The sequence below is a fragment of the Ambystoma mexicanum genome, chromosome 2q (genome assembly GCF_040938575.1).
Source record: "Ambystoma mexicanum isolate Mex_15411 chromosome 2q, UKY_AmexF1_1, whole genome shotgun sequence".
NCBI classification, from domain to species: domain Eukaryota; kingdom Metazoa; phylum Chordata; class Amphibia; order Caudata; family Ambystomatidae; genus Ambystoma; species Ambystoma mexicanum.
In genome coordinates, this window is record NC_090924.1 from 1405709680 (window position 1) to 1405732022 (window position 22343).

Sequence of the window (22343 nt, forward strand, 5' to 3'; positions counted from 1 at the left end):
CCTAACACTCGCCACTGCTATTCTAGCAAATGGAAGAGATTTGTCATTTGGTGCAGACGAAAGAGCATCAACCCAATTGACTGCTCTCCCACACATATTATTCTATACCTGACCCATTTATTGGATTCAGGTCTAGTGTTCAATTCCATTAAAGTCCACCTAGCGGCACTTTCTGCATACACCACTTCCCAACTCAAAGTGTCGTGGTGGAAGATCCCTGTTATAAAGGCCTTCATGGAGGGAGTAAAGAGAATACACCCCCTGATAGCTGACCCAGCTCCCGGATGGGACCTTAACGTGGTACTTACCAAACTCATGGGCTCACCATTTGAACCCATGCACAAAGCATCTCTTAAAGACCTCACCCTTAAGACTGCTTTTCTAATAGCTATCACCTCCATCAGGAGAGTAAGTGAACTACAGGCTCTTTCTGTTCTAGACCCCTTTGTTACAGTTCACAAAGATAAAGTGGTTCTACGCACTCACCCAAGGTTTGCTCCAAAATTCATCTCAAAATTCCATGTAAACCAGTCTATAGAACTACCAGCGTTCTTTCAAAATCCTTCCAACTTGGGAGAAAGGACTCTGCACACACTAGATGTGCGCAGAGCGGTCATGTTCTACATGGAAAGAACCAGACCACTGAGGAAGACTAATCAGTTCTTCGTCTCGGTGGCAGCAGGAAGAGAAGGGGATGCAGTTTCAAAGTCCACTATTTCTAGATGGATTGTTCAATGCACCACTCTCTGCTATACTCTTGCTAAGAGAGAACTGCCCTTTAGGCCAAGAGCACATTCTACCCGAGGCACGGGGGCGTCCATAGCATTCATTGCAAATGTTCCCCTCGAGTCCATCTGCAAAGCGGCTACCTGGAGTTCTGTGCACACCTTTACAAAACACTACTGTCTAGATGCAAACTCTAGATCTGACTCCCAGGTGGGACAGGCAGTATTAAGACATCTTTTCTCTACTGTTCCTTCTCATAACCCACCGCCAACTCCGGGTACTGCTCGCTAGTCTATGCACAGCATGTGATTCTAAGCAGATTAACAAACATCAGAAGACAATGCATTACTTACCGTAAAAGCATTTCTGATGGTTGTATCTGCTTAGATTCACATGCGCCCACCCTTCCTCCCCGCTTGGATGGAAGGAACATAGACATCTTTCTATATTTCTCTCTTTTCTGTACTCACTCACGTCTAGAAGGCTCCCTCAGGGCAGAAAAATACAAACAGAGGGACCTCGACGCGTGAGGGATTGTGGGTACAACACACGTCACTATAGGGATAGTGTTACAGACACGCCTTGTCGACGTCCCCTTTTCGACTACGAAAAACAAAATGCAATACTCCGCAGTGACCACTGGATGTCGGACCTATGCACAGCATGTGAATCTAAGCAGATACAACCATCAGAAATGCTTTTACGGTAAGTAATGCATTGTCATATATAATATATATATATATATATATATATATATATAATGTATTGAGACGAGAGAGAGACCAATTGACTCACTGGAACTGGGACAAAGAATCAGTGCTGAAGCATACAGAGCACTTCTGAGAACATGAATGAACAGTTTAGTTGTTCCCAACATCTAATTGGACAAAACTTATTCAAAGCTGTAGCGGGAAACCAGGAAGGAGAGAGCGGCCATCCCTGGAAGAACCGCATGCGTGGGGAACGTTCGGCTCAACAAAGAACCTGAGCAGTTGCTGGAGCGCTTAGGAGGAGAGGCTCTCACCTGGTCCAACGTGGAAGGACCATCCAGCGAAGCAGAGCAGCGAACGTCCAGGCCTGCCAAGCAGAAGAACTACTTGGTTGTAGGAAGGCGCACACGCTGAGAATCTTCCAGTGCTGTGGAGACACCGCAGCACGCCAGAAGAGCAGAGAAGCCTGAAACAGAGGGTGGAGAACCCCGAGATGGTAGAGACTCTAAAGGTACAAGGGCTTCCAGGGCAGTTGGAAGGGGTACCAGAAGGCACTGGAAGATGCTGGATTATGATATTTGGGCCTAAGGGAAGCCACGGGTGTAAAAGCTAAGACCCGTAGCGAAAAAGAACTGCAACACCAAGGGAAGAGAATCCCACGGGTCTAGGACCTGCATCCTTGTATGAGGAGTAACCTAAATCATCTTTATAGTCACACAGTACCTGTAAGAATAGTGAACCAGGACTGCTGCACTTGGCAGGATGAACACACAGGTCTGGAACCTGCATCCAAAAGATTAGGAGGTTCTGTGAATTGAGAAGCAACCCAGGGTAAGGGACGTATTCCTCACAGAAGATTTTGAATGAACTGTAAATTGTGAAAGTCTGAGAAGGGCATGGGGGGGGGAGCATTCCCCCCAACCCTTGTGAACTGGAAAGCAAGGAGACCTCGGGAGAAGGAGAGACTACCTGCTGGTGTCTTCCCATAAGATTGGGTATCGTGAAGCCAGTCAAAAGAAGGCCCACTGAAGGAAGTAATTCCCTGGGCTCTGTGAGGACATTGAGAACCAACTACCTTGAAAAGGAATAATGTTTAAGTTGGAACTGAATCCTTACGATGCCACGCGCTTGAACTCTGCTTCCTCAGAAAGGAACTGAGACCTGTAGACGGCAGTCATTCTCACAGGTGAAATTCCCCCTATGATTGGAACTGTGGCTCATCGTCCAGAAGAAGGGAGTCACTCTTCTGGACCAAGACGATCTACTGCCCATTTCTTATTAGTTTTAAGTGTGAGGGAGAGAAGTAGCTATTTTGACACGACGGTGAACTAGTTTCCTTGGACATTCTGACCCACCCCTTAGTTCCTTGTTCGTGGCAAGGAAACCCTTCTTAGAGTTATGGAGAGTTAGGTTTCGTCTTTATCTTTGCCTGAATAAATGTCCTTGCTAATCACCACACCACCATTGTGTCAGACTCATACTTCTGTACTCTTACATAACCAAGACCAGGGGAAGGGAGTCATTCCCCCTGGTTGTTATCGAACTCTGAAACCAAGATACCAGGAGAAGGGAGTGATTCTCCTGGTAACCAAAGTAATAAAGACCCCTAAAGAAGTCAATACTTGAAAACGCACTTTAATCTCCAGTCCAGGAGAAGGGATTTCTTCTTCTGGACTAAAAAGGTTAACTTTTTCTTTAGTTTAGTTTAACTGTAAGGGACAGAAGTAGAGTTTCTGACACAGGACGGGGGACTATTGATTTCCACGGACACTCTGACAGAACCGTTAGTATTTTAGTTGAGGCAGGGGAACCTCTCCTAGAGTTAGGGAAAGTTAGGTTTTCTCTTTATTTTCTTGACTAATAAGTCTATAGCAATCATCATGCCACCTGTGTGTAGGTCTCCATCTTCTGCACCCTTAACCTGGATATAAAAATGTATGTTACAGACTGTGAAATATGCCAGAAGACTGCAACTATGTCCGCACCCCATACCCCTTTACAATCCTCCATATCATTGCGATTCTGTTCTCCTGCCTAGCTATGGACTTTGTGGGACCACTAGAAACATCCAATTTAGGGAATAAGTTTAGTTTAGTAAAAGTTGACTATGCTACTCGGTACCCAGAAGCGTTTCCCCTAAGGAATAATAACAGTCAACACATACTAAAGCATTTACTCCCTTTTCTTTCCTGTGTGGGGGTTCCAAAGTAGCTGCTTGCGGATCAGATTACCACCTTATGTCGAAGATCATGCACAAGGTGAAGGAGATTCCACAGTTTAAGACCTTGTGGGGCGGTTTAATCCGGCACTCAAGAGGATTCTTCATAGGTTAGTAGAGACTGATGGCTGAAATTGGGATGTAATGATTCCCTGGGCTCTTTTTGCTATTAAGGAAGACCTCAGGGTTCTTTGGGTTATTTGAGAATACTACTGTTACCATGGCACTCTCTTGGTTGACCACCGAGAGGTTCATTTAGTCCCTAAAAACCTGACCCCTTTTCAGCAGAAAGACCTCCATGATATTTTAAACCAGTTCCCAGATGTTTTTTTTCAAAAGAGACCGGCAGTGCGCAATGTTTTTGTCATCATATTCGTACTCCTCAGGGACAAACTGTACATTTTCATCCATGTCAAAAGCAGACATAATTGAGCCCTCCTCCCCCAGAGTATTGGTGGCAAAACCAGATGGGAGCTGGAGATTCTGCATTGACTTTCGAAAACTTAAATCAATCTCCAGTTTTGATAATGATCCCATGCTCTGGATAGATGAGCTTATTGAAAGATTAGGAAAATCCTGGTACATATTCAGATTAGATATGACAGAAGAATATTGTCAAGTTCCCCTAAATCCATCTGACGGGGACAAAAGTTTTGTATACCCCACAGGGGTTCTTCCAGCTTAGTGCTAGACTTTGGGTTACATGGGGCTCCACCACACTTCATAAATTATTGGACAAAGTTCTTCGATCATACTCCGACTCCACAGGGACTTACATTGACGGTATCGCCATCTACAGTAACACCTGGTTAGAGCATGTGCGCCCTCTGTACAAGATGACTAGTGCCCTGCGGACAGCAGGCCTTCATTCTAACCCCAAAAAGTGTCACCTATCTTAATCGGTTGTGAAAGATCTAGGCACTAGATCTAAGATCTAGATCTATGGGGAATGGGTTATTTCAACCTCGAGCCGAAAAAGGTCAAAGTGTCCATTTAACACTGACCGCCAAGCCCAAGCGAGGCCTCCGAGCCTTCCTAGGAGGGACAGGTTATGATAGGCTGTTTATACCAGCTACTCTATGCAGACCGCTAGTGTCACTGATAAGTACAACAATTCCCAACCAACAAAACCTACCTGGGGAAGGGCAAATCAGAAAAGCTTTGCAGGCCTGAAACAAGTATTTGTCAGTGACCAGTGTTGAAGATCCTGACTTCAACAGGGAATTCATATTTTATTTTATGTTTTTATTGTTTTGATTTATAAAACAAATATATAAGCTTTTCATATCATAAACATGTTGTACAAGAAAAATGAACATTTCATTGAATTTTCATAAGAAACAAAGAAAGGAGGAGGAGAAGCAAAGAAGAGTTTAAAGTTCTTTTTTGTTTTGCAAGTACCCTGTTTTTCCTTTCTCGCGATTCCTCCATGTACCTCTGTTTGAGTTATGTAGGATACCAATTTCATTTTGAAGTAGAGTGATTAGTGTATCCATATGCCCCAGCACAGAAAAACCGAGGACCATCTCGACCCCAAAAAGGCCATCCAGGCTTAACGTTGGAATTCTTAAAAAGGCATACAATGAGACAGGACTAGAGTTTGGGAGTCGCCCCACATTAGCCTTACCCAGGTAAACTCGGACAATTCCGTTGGCCCCACGAAACGCGCCATTGGCTCTCTTAGCGCGTAGCATTCCATAACCAGATGTTTTAGGGTTTCCACAGCACCACCGTTTTTACACAGTCTACATTGCAACGTTAAAAATTGATCTAAATGGAAGCATAGGTATTGTGTTCGGGTATTGGGGCATGGAAAAAGGCCTATGGCCCTCATTACGACCCTGGCGGAAAGTGACTGACCGGACCGCCACAGCGTAAATAGCGTTTCCGCCATTGCACGATGGAGCAAAGTGCGGCTCATTCCGACCCATCGGGCACGAGCACCACGCCATGGCGGAAGTGCAAAGTCCGTGATGGCGGAAATGACCCCAAAACGGCCCACACCGCCGCCGTACGGCGCCCTAGGTGCAATACCGCCACCCATCTTAGCGGACACCGCAGTGAGCGCCAACCGGAAAGTACGGTGACCGTAAATATACGGAAACGGAAGTAAAAGCATGGTCCCGGAACGGGAAACATCACGCCGTACACCTATAAAACCACAAAATCCACACAACCATTAAAAATACTACCCTGAGACACATCCCAACCCGTCATCCACCCTAGTGAAACCAAGAAAAATGGGAAAAGTAGCGAAGAAAGCGTGCGACCGCAAGCGGCAGGTCCACTTCTCCCGTGAGGAACTCACCGTACTCACAGAGACCCTCCAGGAGAATGCAGCCGCCGTCTTCTCCACGCAAATGACCAGGACGGCACTTGCGAACAAGAAGGCCATATGGGCCCTGGTGGCACAGCGGGTAAGTGCGGTGGGGACCGCACCCCGCAACCCACAGCAATGCAGAAAGCGATGGGACGACCTGCGGATACGCGTCCGTAGCATACTTTCTGCCAACCGCAACATTGCCACAGCCACCGGGGGAGGATCGGAATCACCCATCAAGTTGACCCCCTGGGAAGAAATCTGTGCCTCCACCATAGGAATGGAGAGCATAGAGGGAGTCGGAGGGATGGAGAAAGGAGTGCAGACATCCGAAGAATCAGGTAGGTGGCCCAAATAAAACAATGCCAAAACCACAATGTCCAATCATGTGAAGTACCACGTGCCCACATAGTGCAACAGTAACACATGTCCAGGAGAACGTCCACATACATAGGCCTGATAGCACACTTCAAAACTCACATCAAATACATAAATAATTAAAAATCCTAAAAACACCCTCTACACGTGCAGCAGGCACACCCTAACTGCAGGCTGCCAAACAACTGCACCCTCACTCCACACACAAATGAAACCACCTCCAAGGCCCCGACCCAAATCACCCTCAGGTACCACCCCAATGCATGTGATACATTGCCATTCCAATTCCCACAGACCCATTAATAACGCACGCCCTCCTTTACTCCACCACAGGGTCCGATCCAAACGACGTGCTCCAGGACACCCCTACCAGCACACCTGCAAAGAGGGCCAAGACCAACGGCCAAAGACCCTCCACCTCAGCTGCACGCATCAAGACACGGCAGCAGCACAAATCAAGTGGCAGCACAGAGGAGGGAACTCCAACAGGCACCCCAGCAGCCAGCATGCCCACACCACCACCACCACAGGTCCCCCCAATGGATGCCACAGTAGGCACTGCTTCTGGTGGCAGCAGCACCATAGGTGACACTGCATTAATGGCAGCATGCTCCGACACAGAAAACGGGGATGTCGAAGTCAGATCCATCCATGACCTGTCCCAATCCCCCTGTCTGTTCCATCCAGTACACCATGAGGATACCACGCAGGGGCACCCACAAGACGACGACTGGCCATCCCCCACAAGCCCTGTGGCAGGGCAACATGAGGCGAACAGCCACTCTGTGACACCACCGCAAATGGCCATGGCCCAGCAGAGGCAACAGTCCCTCGACCAGTTAATCGTGCAACAGCAGCAACTGGCCACGCTCCTCAAGGACCATGCCGATGAATGTGGGGGCACTAAGGCAGACATAGAAACATCAACTGAGACACTTAGGGCAGAAATGGAGAGAAGTACAGAGACACTAAGGGCACAAATGGAGAGTAGCACCGAGTGCCTGAGAGTCCAAATGGAGAGTAGCACCGAGAGCCTGAGAGTACAAATGGAGAGAAGCACCGAGAGCCTGAGGGGGGAACTGCATGCGACGTCCAAAGACGTATGTGCCGAACTTGCCGCAGTGCGCCGTGTGCTCACTGAGCTCTCACAAACCCTTAGGGACATGCATGGACGTGAGCAGGCAGAGACATCATCCGTTGCAAGTTCCGTCCAGGGCAGCCCCCAACGTAGATCTGGGAGGAACCTGCGCTCCACAGGCAGGGGTGCCCCTGATACCCGCAGAGGGGGCTTGCAATAGCGACTGCCCACTGACAATGAGCATCTTTGGACACTGGTGTTCGGGGGGGAGGTAGGAGGGTGGAAGGGGGGTGTTGGGCTCACTTGGGTGGCGGGTCGATAGGGTGTTTAACATGATATCACATATGCCATAAACAATGCACGATCAACCAATGAGATGTGTGGACATTGCTCTTTGTGTACGAGGCCATTATAGGCGTACAGTCCATATTGTGCATGTACCAGACACACACAGTGCCACGAGTCCCGTGTCCATGTATTAGCCACCAGGCGTGAGTGCTAGAAGCATGCATCTATGAGATGCTGACGAATGTCACGGCCCTCCTGTGCCTCGCAGACTCCTTGAGGTGCTGCCACATCCCCACCCTCATCATGACCATCTTCAGGTGCTTGCAGTTCTGCGTCAGGGGGCATGGGCACATTTCTACGTACGCACATGTTGTGTAGCATGACACATGCCATCACCATCTTCGCAACCTTCACATGGCGGTACAGGAGTGCCCCGCCAGACCTGCTGAGGCACCGGAAACGAGTCTTCAGTAGGCCGAATGCCTGTTCTATGACTACACGGGTACGTGAGTGGGCATGGTTGTAGTCCTCCTCATGCTGGTCCCGTGGGTTCCGGACTGGTGTGAGGAGCCATCTCTTCAGTGGATATCCGGCATCACCTGTATGTGGACGATAAACGAATTATGTGGAATGCCATTGCTACGTACGCACCCCCCCCCCTTCCTGCCAGGTCATTGCCGCATCACATACCCCACATCATCATGCATGAAATGAGACTCACCGAGTAGCCAGGATCTGTTCCCTGCGTGTCGCTCCATGTAGCGTGGTATTGTAGAGTTCCTCAAGACCATAGAATCATGGGTTGATCCAGGGAATCGGGCACAACAATGTGTAATGATCCTGTTGGAGTCACACACCATTTGTACATTCAGAGAATGAAATTGTTTCCGGTTGCGGTACTGGGCCTCCATGGCATGTGGGACGACCAATTCCACATGGGTGCAGTCGATGGCACCAATGCAACCCGGTATGCCGGCAAGTGCATGGAATCCCACTTTTGTGTTGGTAATTTCCTGCTCCGAACGTGGTAGAGAGATGTAGTCGTCTGCGTGCTGCAGGAGGGCATCGAGCACTTGCAATAGTGTCCGTGAGAACAGTGGCTGTGAAATGCCATGCAACTGTCCGACAGTGTGCTGGTAGGTGCCTGTGGCCAGGAAGTGGAGTACAGACACCACCTTCAGTAGGGGTGGGATGGCGGTTGGGCTATCTATCATGCTGACAAGGTCAGCCTGTGTCATGTCCACAATGGCGGTTATGGTGTCCCGGTCCAAACGGTAGAGGGTGTGGATCTGCTCATCAGTGAGGTTGAACGGATGTGCTCGGAGGCGTGGGATTGCGGGCTGCCTGCGTGGTGGTAGTGGCTGTGCTGGCGGCCCTTGCTGGCCCTGCCTTGCCCTCCTCCTCCTCCTGCGTCTCCTCCGTGCGGCCGGTTGTAGTTGGTGTTCGTCTTCTTCTTGAAGTTGGAGTACTTGCAGTGCTATCAGGTCCCCCAGGGCCAACATAGCTAGTCCTGCCGGTAGCATTTCGGAGTGGGTGTGGTTGTGGGAGGAGACTGGGTGTGCAATTTGTGTTTTCAGGCTGTATGGCCTCCACCTGTGGTGATTCATTCCACCTGTGCAAGCTGCTCTCCCCTTTGGGCGAGCACGTCCCGCACACAACGCTGCAATTCGACGAATGGCATCTTGCTATTACAATCATGTATTTGTACCCGATGGCAGTGTAACATTGGTTGATATGTTCATTCGGCTATGGTCCCATTGTTTCACATACTATCTTTGCAGTCGCGAACAGACTTGTGAAGGGTCAGTGGAACGTAGTACTCGAGTAACGGTGGACCCTCATGCATCACTGTACCGAGGTTCAACGATGGGCGGGGCGTCCCATTTGTGAGTGAAGGCAGTTGCCATTTTCACACACAGCCGCACTAGATGGATTAATTTGTGATTTCAAGCGGCCACAGATGCCTTTTCGACGTGATGTTGCAAATGAGGAATTCGAAGGGCGGCGCTTTCGGTTTTCAGCTAGCGGCGAGGAGATGCCCACAGGTCTGACTGCAAATATAACGTTCTATTGTTCAATGTCCTTGGGACAGGGGCCATGGCGAGGATGCAATGATTGATATGAATAGTTTGGGATGCGCAATGGCGAAGTGGACGATGAGGCCGGACGTTCCCAAATACATGTTACTTCACAACACTGGAATTACGGGCTGGGGCACAGTGGATTTTGCAGGCTGCATAACGCACAGACTCAATGGAAATTTCACATGTTATGTGAGTATGGAAACAGGCGTTTTCATTACGGGATGAGGGAATGATGAATGGATGCATGAACAGATGATTTGATACAGAGTTTGCCATGTACAGGGCTTCTTGGAATCTGTCCGCCTCCCCTGCGCTATGTGATGCAGGGCTGCCATAGTGGGACCATCGTCTATCTGGCCTTGTTGAGCCCTCCCTGTCTCGACGCGCCTTCAGACACTTGTGTCTATGCACGTTACCAATCCCATCTGATGGATTCTGTTTTAACAGACGCATGCACAGGTACACTCGTTTGTGATGGTGTTTTCACCTCGATATAGATAGTTATGATTCGCAAGTGGTTTTTGGGTGGTGATGATCCTTTGGAGTGGGCTAGCATGCATATGGCTGTGGATTTGGTGTGATCATTGAAGTGAGTAATTCAAATGTAGTTCTGATGGCCATACTATTCTTTCATTTCATTTGGTTGACAGGTATCTCCTCCCCTTTTGCCACTGCCATCTGTATGCCACTCCTGCAGATGGATTTTACTCCCGACACCTGCTGCTTCGTGTTAATCAGTGGAGCAGCATTACGATCTTATGGGACGATCGCCAATGGGCCACATGCCCTTACGCAGTACTAGTGGCTAGGAGCAACATTTCGGCCTTTCAGCTGGACTAGTGCCTCCCTATTGGGACGGCTCCCATGTTGCCTTTTCGTACGAGAATGTAGCCCCTGTGTACCATGAAGGAACAGGGCGTCACACAAGAAGTAGCTGGTCATTTATTGCGGATGCAGCCCACAATGGTGAAATGTGTTTTGGAGTTCATGGCCTAATGGCTGTATGGGCTTGGTGAATTTGTTGTGCATTAAATTTCTATTCTGATATGGACCGTGTAGCCTTCTTCTTTGCAAGTGATATGGCATATTCCTATTTGGGGAGCGATGTATTGTGAGGAGATCTGCATTGGGTTCCAGCTTCGGAGTATAGTTGCGTGGTACTGTGCTGGGCGCGTTTGCCTACGAAGCCCAGTGAGGTCAGGGATAAGGGCTGCCAATATGACTGTTTTAATGATGTCATGCTCAGGGGCGGGGGATTAGCTTTTGTGTAACAGATGCCGGTCAGCCAGGTGGATTGGTGGAATGATGTGATTTTCGGAATATTGCTGGTCACAGGTGCCTGTGTTTGCGTGCGTTTCTTGGTGGGAGACTGAGGTCATGTCCATTGGGATAGCTTCTGTATTCGTGCCATCTGTGCCCTGCAGCTCCCATTGGCCGCTCTTGAGATTCATTTGTTCGTTGGCAGGCATGGATGACTAGTACATTTCACTGGTTGCATTGTGTGACTTCATTGCACCTACGGGGAGTTGTACAATGTGGCCAGGGAGCGGTGTACAGGCACTCAGTGGGGCCGTTTACGGTTGGTTCGCGATGCCGTACTTCTCACCATGGCGGAATGGTACTTTCCGCCGTGCTTGATGGCGTTAGGTGCATGTCCGCTAGGGTCAGAATTCGCGTACCGTTGCGCCATGGTGGTAATTACGGTTTGGCATGGCGCGCGCGCGCGTACTTGGTGCAGTTAGCGTTGGCGTTCACTACGGTGTCGCTAATGGCATCGTACTTTGCGGTGACGGGTCATAATCGCACCGAGCGCTATTCGATGGCGGTATTGCATTTCCGCCATCGTTTTTCGATTTCCGCCAGGGTCGTAATGAGGCCCTATGTATTTTATGGTATTCCCCCTTTTCCTTGGAAATTTTGCATATTCTGTGTAGAGAGTGTAATTGGACAGCAAGTCCACTGTGTGGCACCAGTCACACCTAAACAGCCTATTTTTGACTTTGCATATATTATTAGCTAGCTCCTCCTTTGTGGAGCCGCTTTAAGATAGTAATTTGTTCATAGATGTTTTGAAGTCGTTAATTGTGACTGCTGTGCTCACTGTCTGATCACCTCCCCATTGTTGTTAGTGAGTTTGTTCAAGCATTTGATAGACTGGCGAAAACTGCGAGTTTCCCCTATTTCGCTCTAACAGCCAAGGAGATCAGACAAAACTCTTGTCTAAGCACTGAATTTGGGATCTAGTTGGCCAGCCCTAGGTTTTTTTCCACAACTGCCCTTGTATTGTGTTCAGGTGAGCCCCCATGTCAAACAGTGATCTATCTAACCCATAGAGTAGTGTAGGTTCTATCCTAAGCAAGTAGAACTGTACCAGTGGCTGCAGGGAATCCCGACATTTTTGTGAATAGGTTTTCTTCCTCTTATCCAGGAGCAGAGTAGATTTATCCTTTAGAAATTGCTTCCATCCCACCATTGAACTACTGTTTACCAAGAAGGAGCCCAGGTATCTTAGGGGTTCCACTCTTTCCAAGGATTGATCTCCCACTTTCCAGTTAAAGGTCTTTGGCCGCTTTTTGGTGGTAAATATTAGGACCTTGGACTTTTGTCCATTTACCTTTAAGTTGTTGCAACTGCATAGCTATGAAAAAGAGCGCGATTTCTGTGCAAGTCAATTTGAGTTTTGTCAAAAAGTGCAATGTCATCTGCAAATGCTATCCAGTCCATTGTGACAGTACTCCGTTTAATTGGGTTTGTTATTCCCGCCTCCCGTATTTTGACATTGTCAGATGTGTATAAGTAGTATAGGGATGGGGCCAGGACACATCCCTGATGCAACCCCACATGCGTGGATATTCAATCTGTCAGAGCTCCTTCTTGGCTTAAACTGACCCCCATGGTAGTGTTGGTATGGAATAGGGCCAACCAACGCAGTGTCCTAGGATGAAGGGAGTACTGGATCCTCCGCTCTTAGTACAAGAGCCAATGAAGAGTGAGAGAGAAGTGAGGCTGGCGGGACCCGAACATCGACAGTTTCTATTGGGGAGAAGCGGCAAGCAGCCAAGAGCTCTGTTGCTGCTTGCAATACGAGCCCTCCGTGGAGCATGTACTGCAACACAGGAGGTATGTGGTTTGCCCAGGTTGGAGGGAGGAAGAGAGACGAGAGAACAAGTCGGGAAGTGGGAAGGACTACCCCAACCCCATATAAAGGTCATAGGGACCTGAGAAGCCTGAGGGAGCGGGACCAGTTTAAGAGTTGCAGGCACCCAAAATGAACTAGCAGCATAAACCAACAAAAGGCTCACAGGAACCCATGGAAGACGAGAAAACTTTTCCCCACCCATGGGTCCCACCAGCACAAGAATATTGAGAAAGCGAGAAGTAGAAAAGGGTCGCAGGGACACTAGCATGCTAAGTGATATATTGGCTATGGGGAACCCAGAAAAACCACGTGGGCAAAATATGCAGAGTGAAGGGAATACATCAAGGGAGCACAAGAGCACCCGGATGTTGGTCAAAGTATGGAACGATTGATAAACTTGGTGGAAGAGAATCAGGGAAATATCCCTCCACATAAAGAAGATAGGGTGTTGTGTTTTTTCAGGAACTTGAGCACTTTAAACCTTGGGAATCTCTGAGTAACTTTGGATAGATTGACAAGCACTGATTTCTTTGGTGGAACCTTATATAGACAGATGAGAACTGATTTAGTTGGAGGAACATTTGTTAATTTCTAATACTGGATCAAGGCCAAGGAGAGATTCCTGGAAAAGACAAAAGAGTGAAGATCCAAGACTGCAGGGCACTGTGTATATTTCTTTTGCATTCGCTAGTGGTAGGGATAGTTTAGTAGATAGGTTTGGACAGAGGACTCATTTTGGTTTGGAATACAGATGATCACTGGAGTTTAGTTTGGTTAGGAAGGGAAATCCCTTTTAGCAGTAGGACCAGTGAGGCAGTTTCTTTTATTTTAACTAAATACATGTTGAAATATGTTCCCTGGTGAGTCTTTCTTCTGAACTGCCACAGTAGGTTGAGGTGTGCGGTAGTGACCCGACCCCCACCCTCGAGTCTGGGAGCACCAATAGATTCTCGATACTCATTTCTGTTCAAATAAAACTTCAAAACATGTTCATTGTTGTGAGAGTTTTTAAGTCAAGTGTGACACTTCTCCTGTTATATTGAAATAACTGGGCTAGAAGGGAAAACAAGTACAGTGGACTATAATCACATGGAAATGACATCTTCATCTAGGAGAAAAGCATGTTCTAATGTAAGTAGATGGGTTGCGAGTGGGATGGTGTCGGTACGGATAAAGGCTCTATCCAATTTCAATTATTTTTCTATTTATCGTTTACCAACCAAAAGCAACAGAAATCATTAATTAATTAATAGGTACATAAAGTTAGATTTTGAAATAAGTTAACGGGTTCTTTATATCTACCTATTGCATTTCAAAACTATAATAACATTGAAGTACTTTACTTAATTGAAAACAAAGTTGTACAAAATGCCATTGTGAGAATGTGCAAAGTCACACATTTCCCTTGTGACTTTTTATCTAGCGGGAGTCATTGATGTGAGGCTGCAGAGACTCCAGACTACAGCATGCATCACTGAAGTGCCAGTAGGACTCCCTGGCTCCAAGGGGATCATCATCATTATCTGGGAAATCCAAGTCCAGCCTCTAAGCGCGGGACCGGATTGTGAACCCGTGCTAAGCGGAATTGTCTTGCTTCCAAGGCACGCACGTTGCTCCTGAGCTATCTTCCCGATACCTTGGTCAGGCACATTACCACAAGGCTCTACCCATGGGGGATTTTAAAATCATTCAGTACTTCTCCCAGTTTCTCCTATTCCTCCCACCCTTGATTCCTCATATCTGGTAAACTACTTCCTTGCTCCTGGGTACCACAGAAGCATTCCTTGAGAGGATTTGGACCGGGACTGGCTTCTTTTTGAACCGAGGTCAGCATTCCAGTCCAGATGCTTCAGTCAGGTGGGGTAGCTGTGTGATCTATTTCAAGTGTCCCTCCCTGATTGGCAAGGCGCAATATAGGCAATATAATACTGAAACTGACACTGACATAGCATACAGAACAAATCCCTTCAGGAACATTGATGCTGTTTCCTGAAGCTGAGTCGGCAGCCCTTCAACTACCAGGCAGTGTGACATGGATTGCTATCATTGACTAGGAGAGAAACAGACACCATGACCTGGTGGACACCCATCTTAGAGCGGTCCTCCATTTTCCTTCTTTCTTAGCTTTATTCGGCAATAGTACCATCAAAGCAGAAAACATTACATACAAAACAGCATCAACATTCAAAAGCACAAACATAAAATAGTATTGCATACATGATTATAAAACACTTTCAAAAGATGTAATCAAGCTCCACCTCAATAACCAAGCCCTGTGCAAATATGTGGCCACAAAAAACACCAGATTGAGATCATCACTTTTCCTGCATGGTGTTGTAATGTGCATCTGAGGTGAGGTGGTGACATCACTGTTACATGGAATGTTGTGATGTCAGAGTAAGTGGAGTGTTGGGATGTTATGCTCTGAAGCTGGGTTCTATGTTTGACATTTGAGAGTTATGCTGGCTTGAGGGGACATGCCAATGCTGTTCCTGGCAATTGAACTACAATAAACCTACTTATATCTTACCTGCTGGTCCGGGTGTTACTCGGGTATCAAGATATTACACATAAGTCCATGGTTTCCACTGTGCCTCGGATGCCCTTTGTCTTAATAATTGGCTTTAAGTACTTAGCTCTAAGGGCTTTGTATTTGGGGCAGATTAGCAGGAAATGGAGTGCAGACTCATACAGTGCCCCACACACCAGGCATTCAGTGCTGCTTTGTCCTTTCCACTTTCGTTTAAAAGAAGCCAGGTGCAGCGTCCCTGCTCTGAGATCATACATAACAAAGTGAGCGAGCAAAAGCTGGCTGGGTAACATCCAGTTATTGCTCGTACCCAAAGATCACCTTGACATGCATATATTGTTGTCTGCAGGAGAGCCTGGTGCAGGCCACCTCCATTGTTCGCCTGCAGTCCTGTCTGCATGCCAATTTTGCCATGGTCTTAGAGGTGGCTAGCATACAGGTCATGCTGTCCCAGAGCTATCCAGCACCCAATCTCATGTACCAGAAATTGATGTACTTTAACCACGGCATTGAATGGCTACCATCCAATGTAAAATAGTTGGTCAGCAACTCTATAAACATCTGTAATCCCGGTGCTGTCCATACCCAGACCCAGAAAAGAAATGGTTTAGTGGATATAAGAAGTTCAATCAAAGGCTGGAGTCAAAGCACCCCTCCCATGTAGGTGGAAGAATGTCCTAATGCCCCCACTGGATTTCCTCAAGGTCATCCCAGCTTTTGTAGCCTGCTTGCCCCAGGTTCCATTCTCAGTAAAGCATAGGCCAGCCTGTTTGCTCCAGGTTCCATTCTCAGTAAAGCATAGGCCAGCCTGCTTGCCCCAGTTTCCATTCTCAGTAAAGCATAGGTCAGCCTGCTTGCCCCAGGTTCCATTCTCAGTAAAGCATAGGCCCAGGTAGTTGGAGGTATTGACCTGCTCCAGCTTTGTTCCTTTGATTTATATACTGACCTTAACATGCTTAGCGGTCTTGTGTCTAAAAACCAAGCTTTTGGTTTTAGATTTGTTTATTTCTAGACGCAGTTCGCTGCATTTCTTCACAAAGGCAGCGGTGATGTGCTTGATGCCTACAGAGGTAGTTGACAGGAAATCCAACTTCGTCTGCGAAGAATAAGGCAGGGAAGCGCAAATGACCCATCTTCGGGGGGTCCATAGCATTGATCATCAATTCCTCTATTAGCACGTTGATGTAGATACAGAAGGGAAGCTGGGCCAATACGCAGCCCTGCCTTACTCCATGCTGCATCTCAAAGCTCTCTGCATTTTCGCCACTTAGTACCCATCTCACCACATCCCTGTTATCGTGATATAAGGCCTGGATTAGCAGTAGTAGTCCAGCCGGGATATTGTATCCTTTTAGCTTCTCCCAAAGCTGAGATCTTGGGACCGAATAAAAGGCCGTTTAAGGTCAGCAAATGCAGCATATAGCTTGGTGTTGTTCAGAACAGTGTAATTGCTGACAATAAGATTTAGCCTAAAGCACTGCTCAAGGATCCCCATTCCTTGTTAAAAGCCTACCTGTAGCGGGCCGATGATGCCTTTACTCTCCACCCATTCTTGTAGGTGGCCTAGAATTTCCTTAGAATACAGTTTCCCGCCCCATCCATTAAGGAGATGTGGCGGTAATTCTCTGGGGAGCCCCTATTTCCCTTCTTAAAAATCAGGACAATTACGGCCTCACACCACATCATAGCTACCACCCCCGACTGTGCAACTGCATTGAAAACCCTAGCCAGTACCGGGCCCCCATATGCACACATCGTTTTAATAGAGATCTGTAGGTATATAGTCAGGCCCTGGTGCTTTCCCATTGCCCAATGCACTAATGGCTTTCTCCACTTCTTATGTACTGAAAGCAAGGTCGCTGGCATGTCCTAGGTATTCATAAGTTGAATCTGGCTCCCATGGCAAGTCCACCAGAGCCTCGATTCTGAAAATGATTGAGCCATGCATCCGGACCTATGCTGCTCTGCAGACCACGGAGGCATCTAGTGCCATATCAAGGACGAGCTTCCAGAAGATGCACGCATCATTATGTTTGCATGCTACTTGATAACAGGAACATTGATGCCGTTTCCTAATGCGGAGTCGGCAGCCCATCAACTACCAGGCAGTCTGACATGGATTGCCATCATTGACTAGGAGAGAAACAGACACTTGACCTGGTGGACACCTATTTTAGGGCTGTCCTCCATTTTACATTTACACCAAACAAAATGTTAACGGGGAAAAAAAAGTTTTCTTTCTAAGAGATCAAAATAATTCAGGTTTGCTAGCTTATGCATAGATGTTTAATCATCTTTAGTGTTTATCGGTAAGCCTTTTTTTTTAGTATTTACTAGTATGCAGGGTTCTTTCATCCAACCTCCTGGTTTCCATAACTTTTCCGTTCTTTGACATTTAGTTGTCTGAAATCTTTCTGTTCACAACAGATGGCATGGAAGTAAACCTGCATTTGTAGGAAAGAGTCGGAAAACTTCTCTTAAAACTGCAAAACTTAAAAGTCCCAAGGCATGCAGCGTCCTTTCTAAGACATTTTTGAATTCTCTATTCCTTTGTTTTAATTGCAGTTGTTCCTAAATGTCCTCCCCCAAGACAGACGGCAGTGGATCAGTAAAACAGCAGCTCTGAGAACATGGTATAAAAGGATTAAAGAGATAGTAAGTTGAACTTTCCGATTTGTGCAATGGTAACAGCGCGTACACATGGGGGGCCATGTTTATTGAGCTTTGTTTTTCTCTGCAGCACATCACCAACCCCCGCAAGGCGGCAGGACAGCAAGACCTGATGATCAACAACCCACTGTCTCAGGATGAGGGGGTAAGAGCGGATCTTTGATTCAAACTTTTTTTTATTAAGGGTCTTCTAAGAAAAGCACACATTGAGGGGAGGAAATGATTGAGCCAATATTACTTGCAATGTACCTGGACTGCATGCCATTCCAAACTTACTCTACAGGGATTCGGGGCAAACATATTAAAATCTGTCACTACACGCAAAGGAAGCATTACAGATCAAACAGATATGCTACAGCCCCTCTGCACGGGCACACCTCCAAACCACAGATATGTTTTGGCCTTATTGGGCTTAGTCCGTGAAGTCAACCTCGAGTCTCTGAACCCTGCAATTTCAGGAGTCATGTTTGTTCAGCAATTTCAGTAACAGATGGTTTTAGATCTTGTTGTAAATGTTTTTTCTTGTGAAGTACAATTGAAAGATTTGAGGTGGTGCAGTTTCCTTCATTTATTTGACATCAGATGAGGTGGAGAGGGAAACTGGAAGAACAGGTTGTGGAAGAAACAGAGGTGGAGGATGCTAAGAAAAATGACAAGGGAGCGACAACTAATAAGGAGAATAAGACCAGTGAAGATACAGTGGCTAGAGATGAGGAGATCCTCTTGCACAGACCAGAGAGAAAGAAAGATAGGGATGGAGAGGAGAAATGTTGAAGACAAGGTGGTGGGCTGAGCGTTAAAGTGGCCTCTGTAACACAATGAAGATGTCGCACCAGGGAGACATGTCTGGAGTCTTTTTGATCTGAGGCAGATGGGCAATAGGCAGATTTACTAGGCCCCAGCTTCCCTCCTGAGACCCCTCTGAGCGTTCTGCAGGCAAAGCACTTTGAAAGCTGATGATGTCACAAGGAATACCCCATATTGCAGCAGCAAGGATGGGCCCCTTAAAGGCTGGAAATGGACCATTCCCCTGTGGCTAACTGGCTATATTAAGGGATGAGACCCAGCTCTTTAATTGAAGGAGCTATGAGACTCCTCTTGGAGTAATATCTGGAGCAACCATCAAGTTTACTGGTGCCTTGTTGTGGTAAAGGCTGTGCACAGTTTCTATTCATTAGGTGAAGATGACGAATTACAAGGAGGGTGAATAGCCTGACATCGAATGGACTAGTTTCTCCCACAGATTCCTCATCTGATATCCTATCCTCCGTGCAACTTTTCTTCAGATTTTTCCGCTGCCAGAGTACACAGCGTGACTCTGTGTCGACCCCGCCTCACGCCTCGATGCACCTCGCGCCTGACATGTCGGGCCAGTGTATACTAAGGCGTCTCTCCCCGTGACCTCAGTTCCTTTTTCCGGCATACTCTGTTCAATTCGGGAACATGCTATTCGATTTTCCTCATCATCATGTCCAATCCAACAAAGGCTTTGAGTTTCAAACCTTGCACGGATTGCATATGTCGGTATCAGAACCACACAGATTTGTCTCTCCTGCTTGGGCGAGGACCACAGCACTCAAGACTGTGGGTCGTGCCAGTCCATGCACTTTTTCGAGTGGATCTTTTCACCAACATTTATTTTTATTTTAGTTATACTGTGCCAAAGCCCGTAAGCATCAGGGTGCAGGGAAACATAAACACTCAAACAAGGAAACTGATTAGGAGGGAGACATGGCCAAACAGAGTTTGGAACCAGGACTTGTGGATCCAGTGCTTATTCGAACAGCCAAGTCTTCAGATGTTTCTTAAACGGCAGGTGGCAATTCTCCAGGCGTAGCTTCAGGGGTAATGTATTCCATGCTAGAGCCGTAAGGACGTTAAATGAACGCCCACCTCTATGGACTTTTTTTGTACGTGGTACAACAAATTGTCCTTGAGTGCCCGATCGAAAATACCTGGAGGATATGTAGGGTAATATAAGTTTCTTGAGATAGCTGGGAGCTTTCTCATATATGCATCGGTGGGCAACGGAGAGAGCCTTGAAACTTGGTCTATCTGACACTCACAGCCAGTGCAATTCCCTTCTGGCCCAGGGGATCTGTTCCCTTTTAAGAATATCAAATATAATCTGAACTGCTTCCTTTTGTATCATTTGTAGTTTGGTTATGCAGTGTTAGCTCCTATGAGGAGAGCGTTACAGTAGACCAACCGGGGCATAATGATGGCTCGGACTAGGACTTCACAGTTGTTTGAGGATAAGAGTGGTTTGTCCTGTCTCAGTATTGTAAGGTGATCATGCGAGTTGCTGACCACTCCATCGACATGCCCCTTTGAATTAAGAGAGGCTGCTATGTAGACGCTCAGTGTCTTGACCTTTTCTAAAATGCCTATGCAATTTCGTTCCAGGTGCATGGTTTTATATTTAGGACTTAGTTTTGTTCTTGCCTGGATAGAACCAGAGACCATGAGCTAAGTCTTGGAGGGATTTAGACACATCCAGTTACTGAAATTCCAATCGTTTATTGAAGGTCCACCAGCACCTTCAGTCTCCGCCTTTGGGTGTCAAAGTCGTGGCACTGGCGATCACTTCATCCTTAGCATTGTGGCCACTGGGGAGCTCCCTTGAAATCCTTCATGTCAAAGATGTAAGAAATCCTATGATGAAGAGGGTGCACTTTGGTTTTGAAACTTTTCATCTCCAGAGAGGAAAGAGACTTTCCAGAGGAGTTTTACAGGGAAGGCGAAGAAGTCCAGGGACTAGCTTCTGATCTGAGGCCAGTGGCCTGGACGCCTTCCCTGAGCTGGACATCCTTCCAGCCCCCACCCCTGGTAAGCCTCAGGCATCTTTCTAGAGACTGGTGGCTAACGTGGCTAATACGTTGGGGCCATTTGCTCTATTCAGACCGAATATTCAGTTGGAATGTATGTACATCCTGGATGAAGGGCCCAAAAGGAAAACACTGCTACCTTTCAGAGTAGCAGTGGAGCCCCTCTCCCCCATGCTGAAGGTGTGGGAAAAGCTCACTTCTGCACCTGCTGTTGACAGGGAACTGGCTACGAAGCAACGTCCTGCCCCCTCTGATCCAGACTTCTTGTCCACTCATGCCTCCTCTGAGAGCTTAGTGGTACAGGCCGCAACTGCAAACCTGAAATCACCCACCTTCCCTTCTATTTTCCCTGACAGGGCGAGTAAGGGACTGGATGCCTGGAGGAAGAAGGTTTTTGCCTCAGGTAGCCTTGACTTCTGCTCAATCAATGCCTCTTGTATCCTGGCAAAATTCCAATTTCGGTCTGTGGTCCGCAGTAGCCAACTCAGCAGACCACATTCCTGAATGAGAGATGAGAGAGGGCTTTCTCTCTGTGGTCCAGGACCGCAGTTGGGCCTGCATCAGATTCTGCTGTCAGGACTGGACACGGCTGATTGTGTCGGCAGTTCCATGTCAGGGAATTCCTGGCCAAGTGCTAAACATCTCTCCAGTGATCTCCATTCAGCGGACCTGACAGGTTGGTGCGCTCACCTGTCAGAACCGACAGTGAATGAACTGTGGTCTCCCTCCGAGTCTCAGAAAACATTTACATTTCGGAAGTTAAGAGCTATCAGCCTGGCCTTGGTCACCTTCCTCCCCTCTGAGAAGCGCAAGACTGTGCTGATCCTGACAGACAACAGAGTAGTCATGCACTACCTTAACAAGCAAGGCAGAGTGATGTCCTTGCTGCTATGCAGAGAAGCAATGCGACTGTTTCTGGGCTCTGGAAAACGACTTCTCTCTGATGTGCCGCCTATCTTGCCAGAAGAGAGAATGGCACGGCGAGCAGACAAACTTCGGCCTCCCACAAGTGGGAGTTTTGCCAGGATGTTCTTGAGGAGATCTTCCCCTTTTGTGGGAGTAGGGGAGAGCTCCTCAAGTAGATCTCTTCCCTTCCAGTGTGAACCGGTTGTGCAAGTTGTTCTGGGAACTCTGGGGCACAATGACAGACATATGGACTTTCAACCTCCTTTATGCATTATTGCTGATCCCTGTAATTACACTGGTGCTCAGGAGAGTGCGGCTGTTCGGGATCACGTTGATTCTGATTGCTCTGGAGTGTGCCCGGAGGACGTGGTATCTGGAGTTGCTGGACATGTACATCTGCCTTCCCTGGTGCCACCCGAGAAGAGACTATTTGTTCTCCCATTGCTGGGGTGGGAAACCCGCGCCAAT

At 47.4% G+C, this 22343-nt stretch overlaps 1 protein-coding gene across 7 annotated transcripts in view; it reads left to right on the plus strand.

Moving 5' to 3' along the window:
• The window catches only part of TBC1D5 (TBC1 domain family member 5), a 2783701-nt gene that overhangs the window by 1596186 nt on the left and 1165172 nt on the right, over nucleotides 1–22343 (plus strand). For all 7 annotated transcript variants that reach the window (XM_069648897.1, XM_069648892.1, XM_069648893.1 and 4 more), the window contains 2 exons: nucleotides 18037–18126; nucleotides 18212–18286. In XM_069648897.1, the coding sequence (XP_069504998.1) occupies nucleotides 18037–18126; nucleotides 18212–18286 (165 nt within the window). The remainder of the gene's footprint in view (nucleotides 1–18036; nucleotides 18127–18211; nucleotides 18287–22343) is intronic.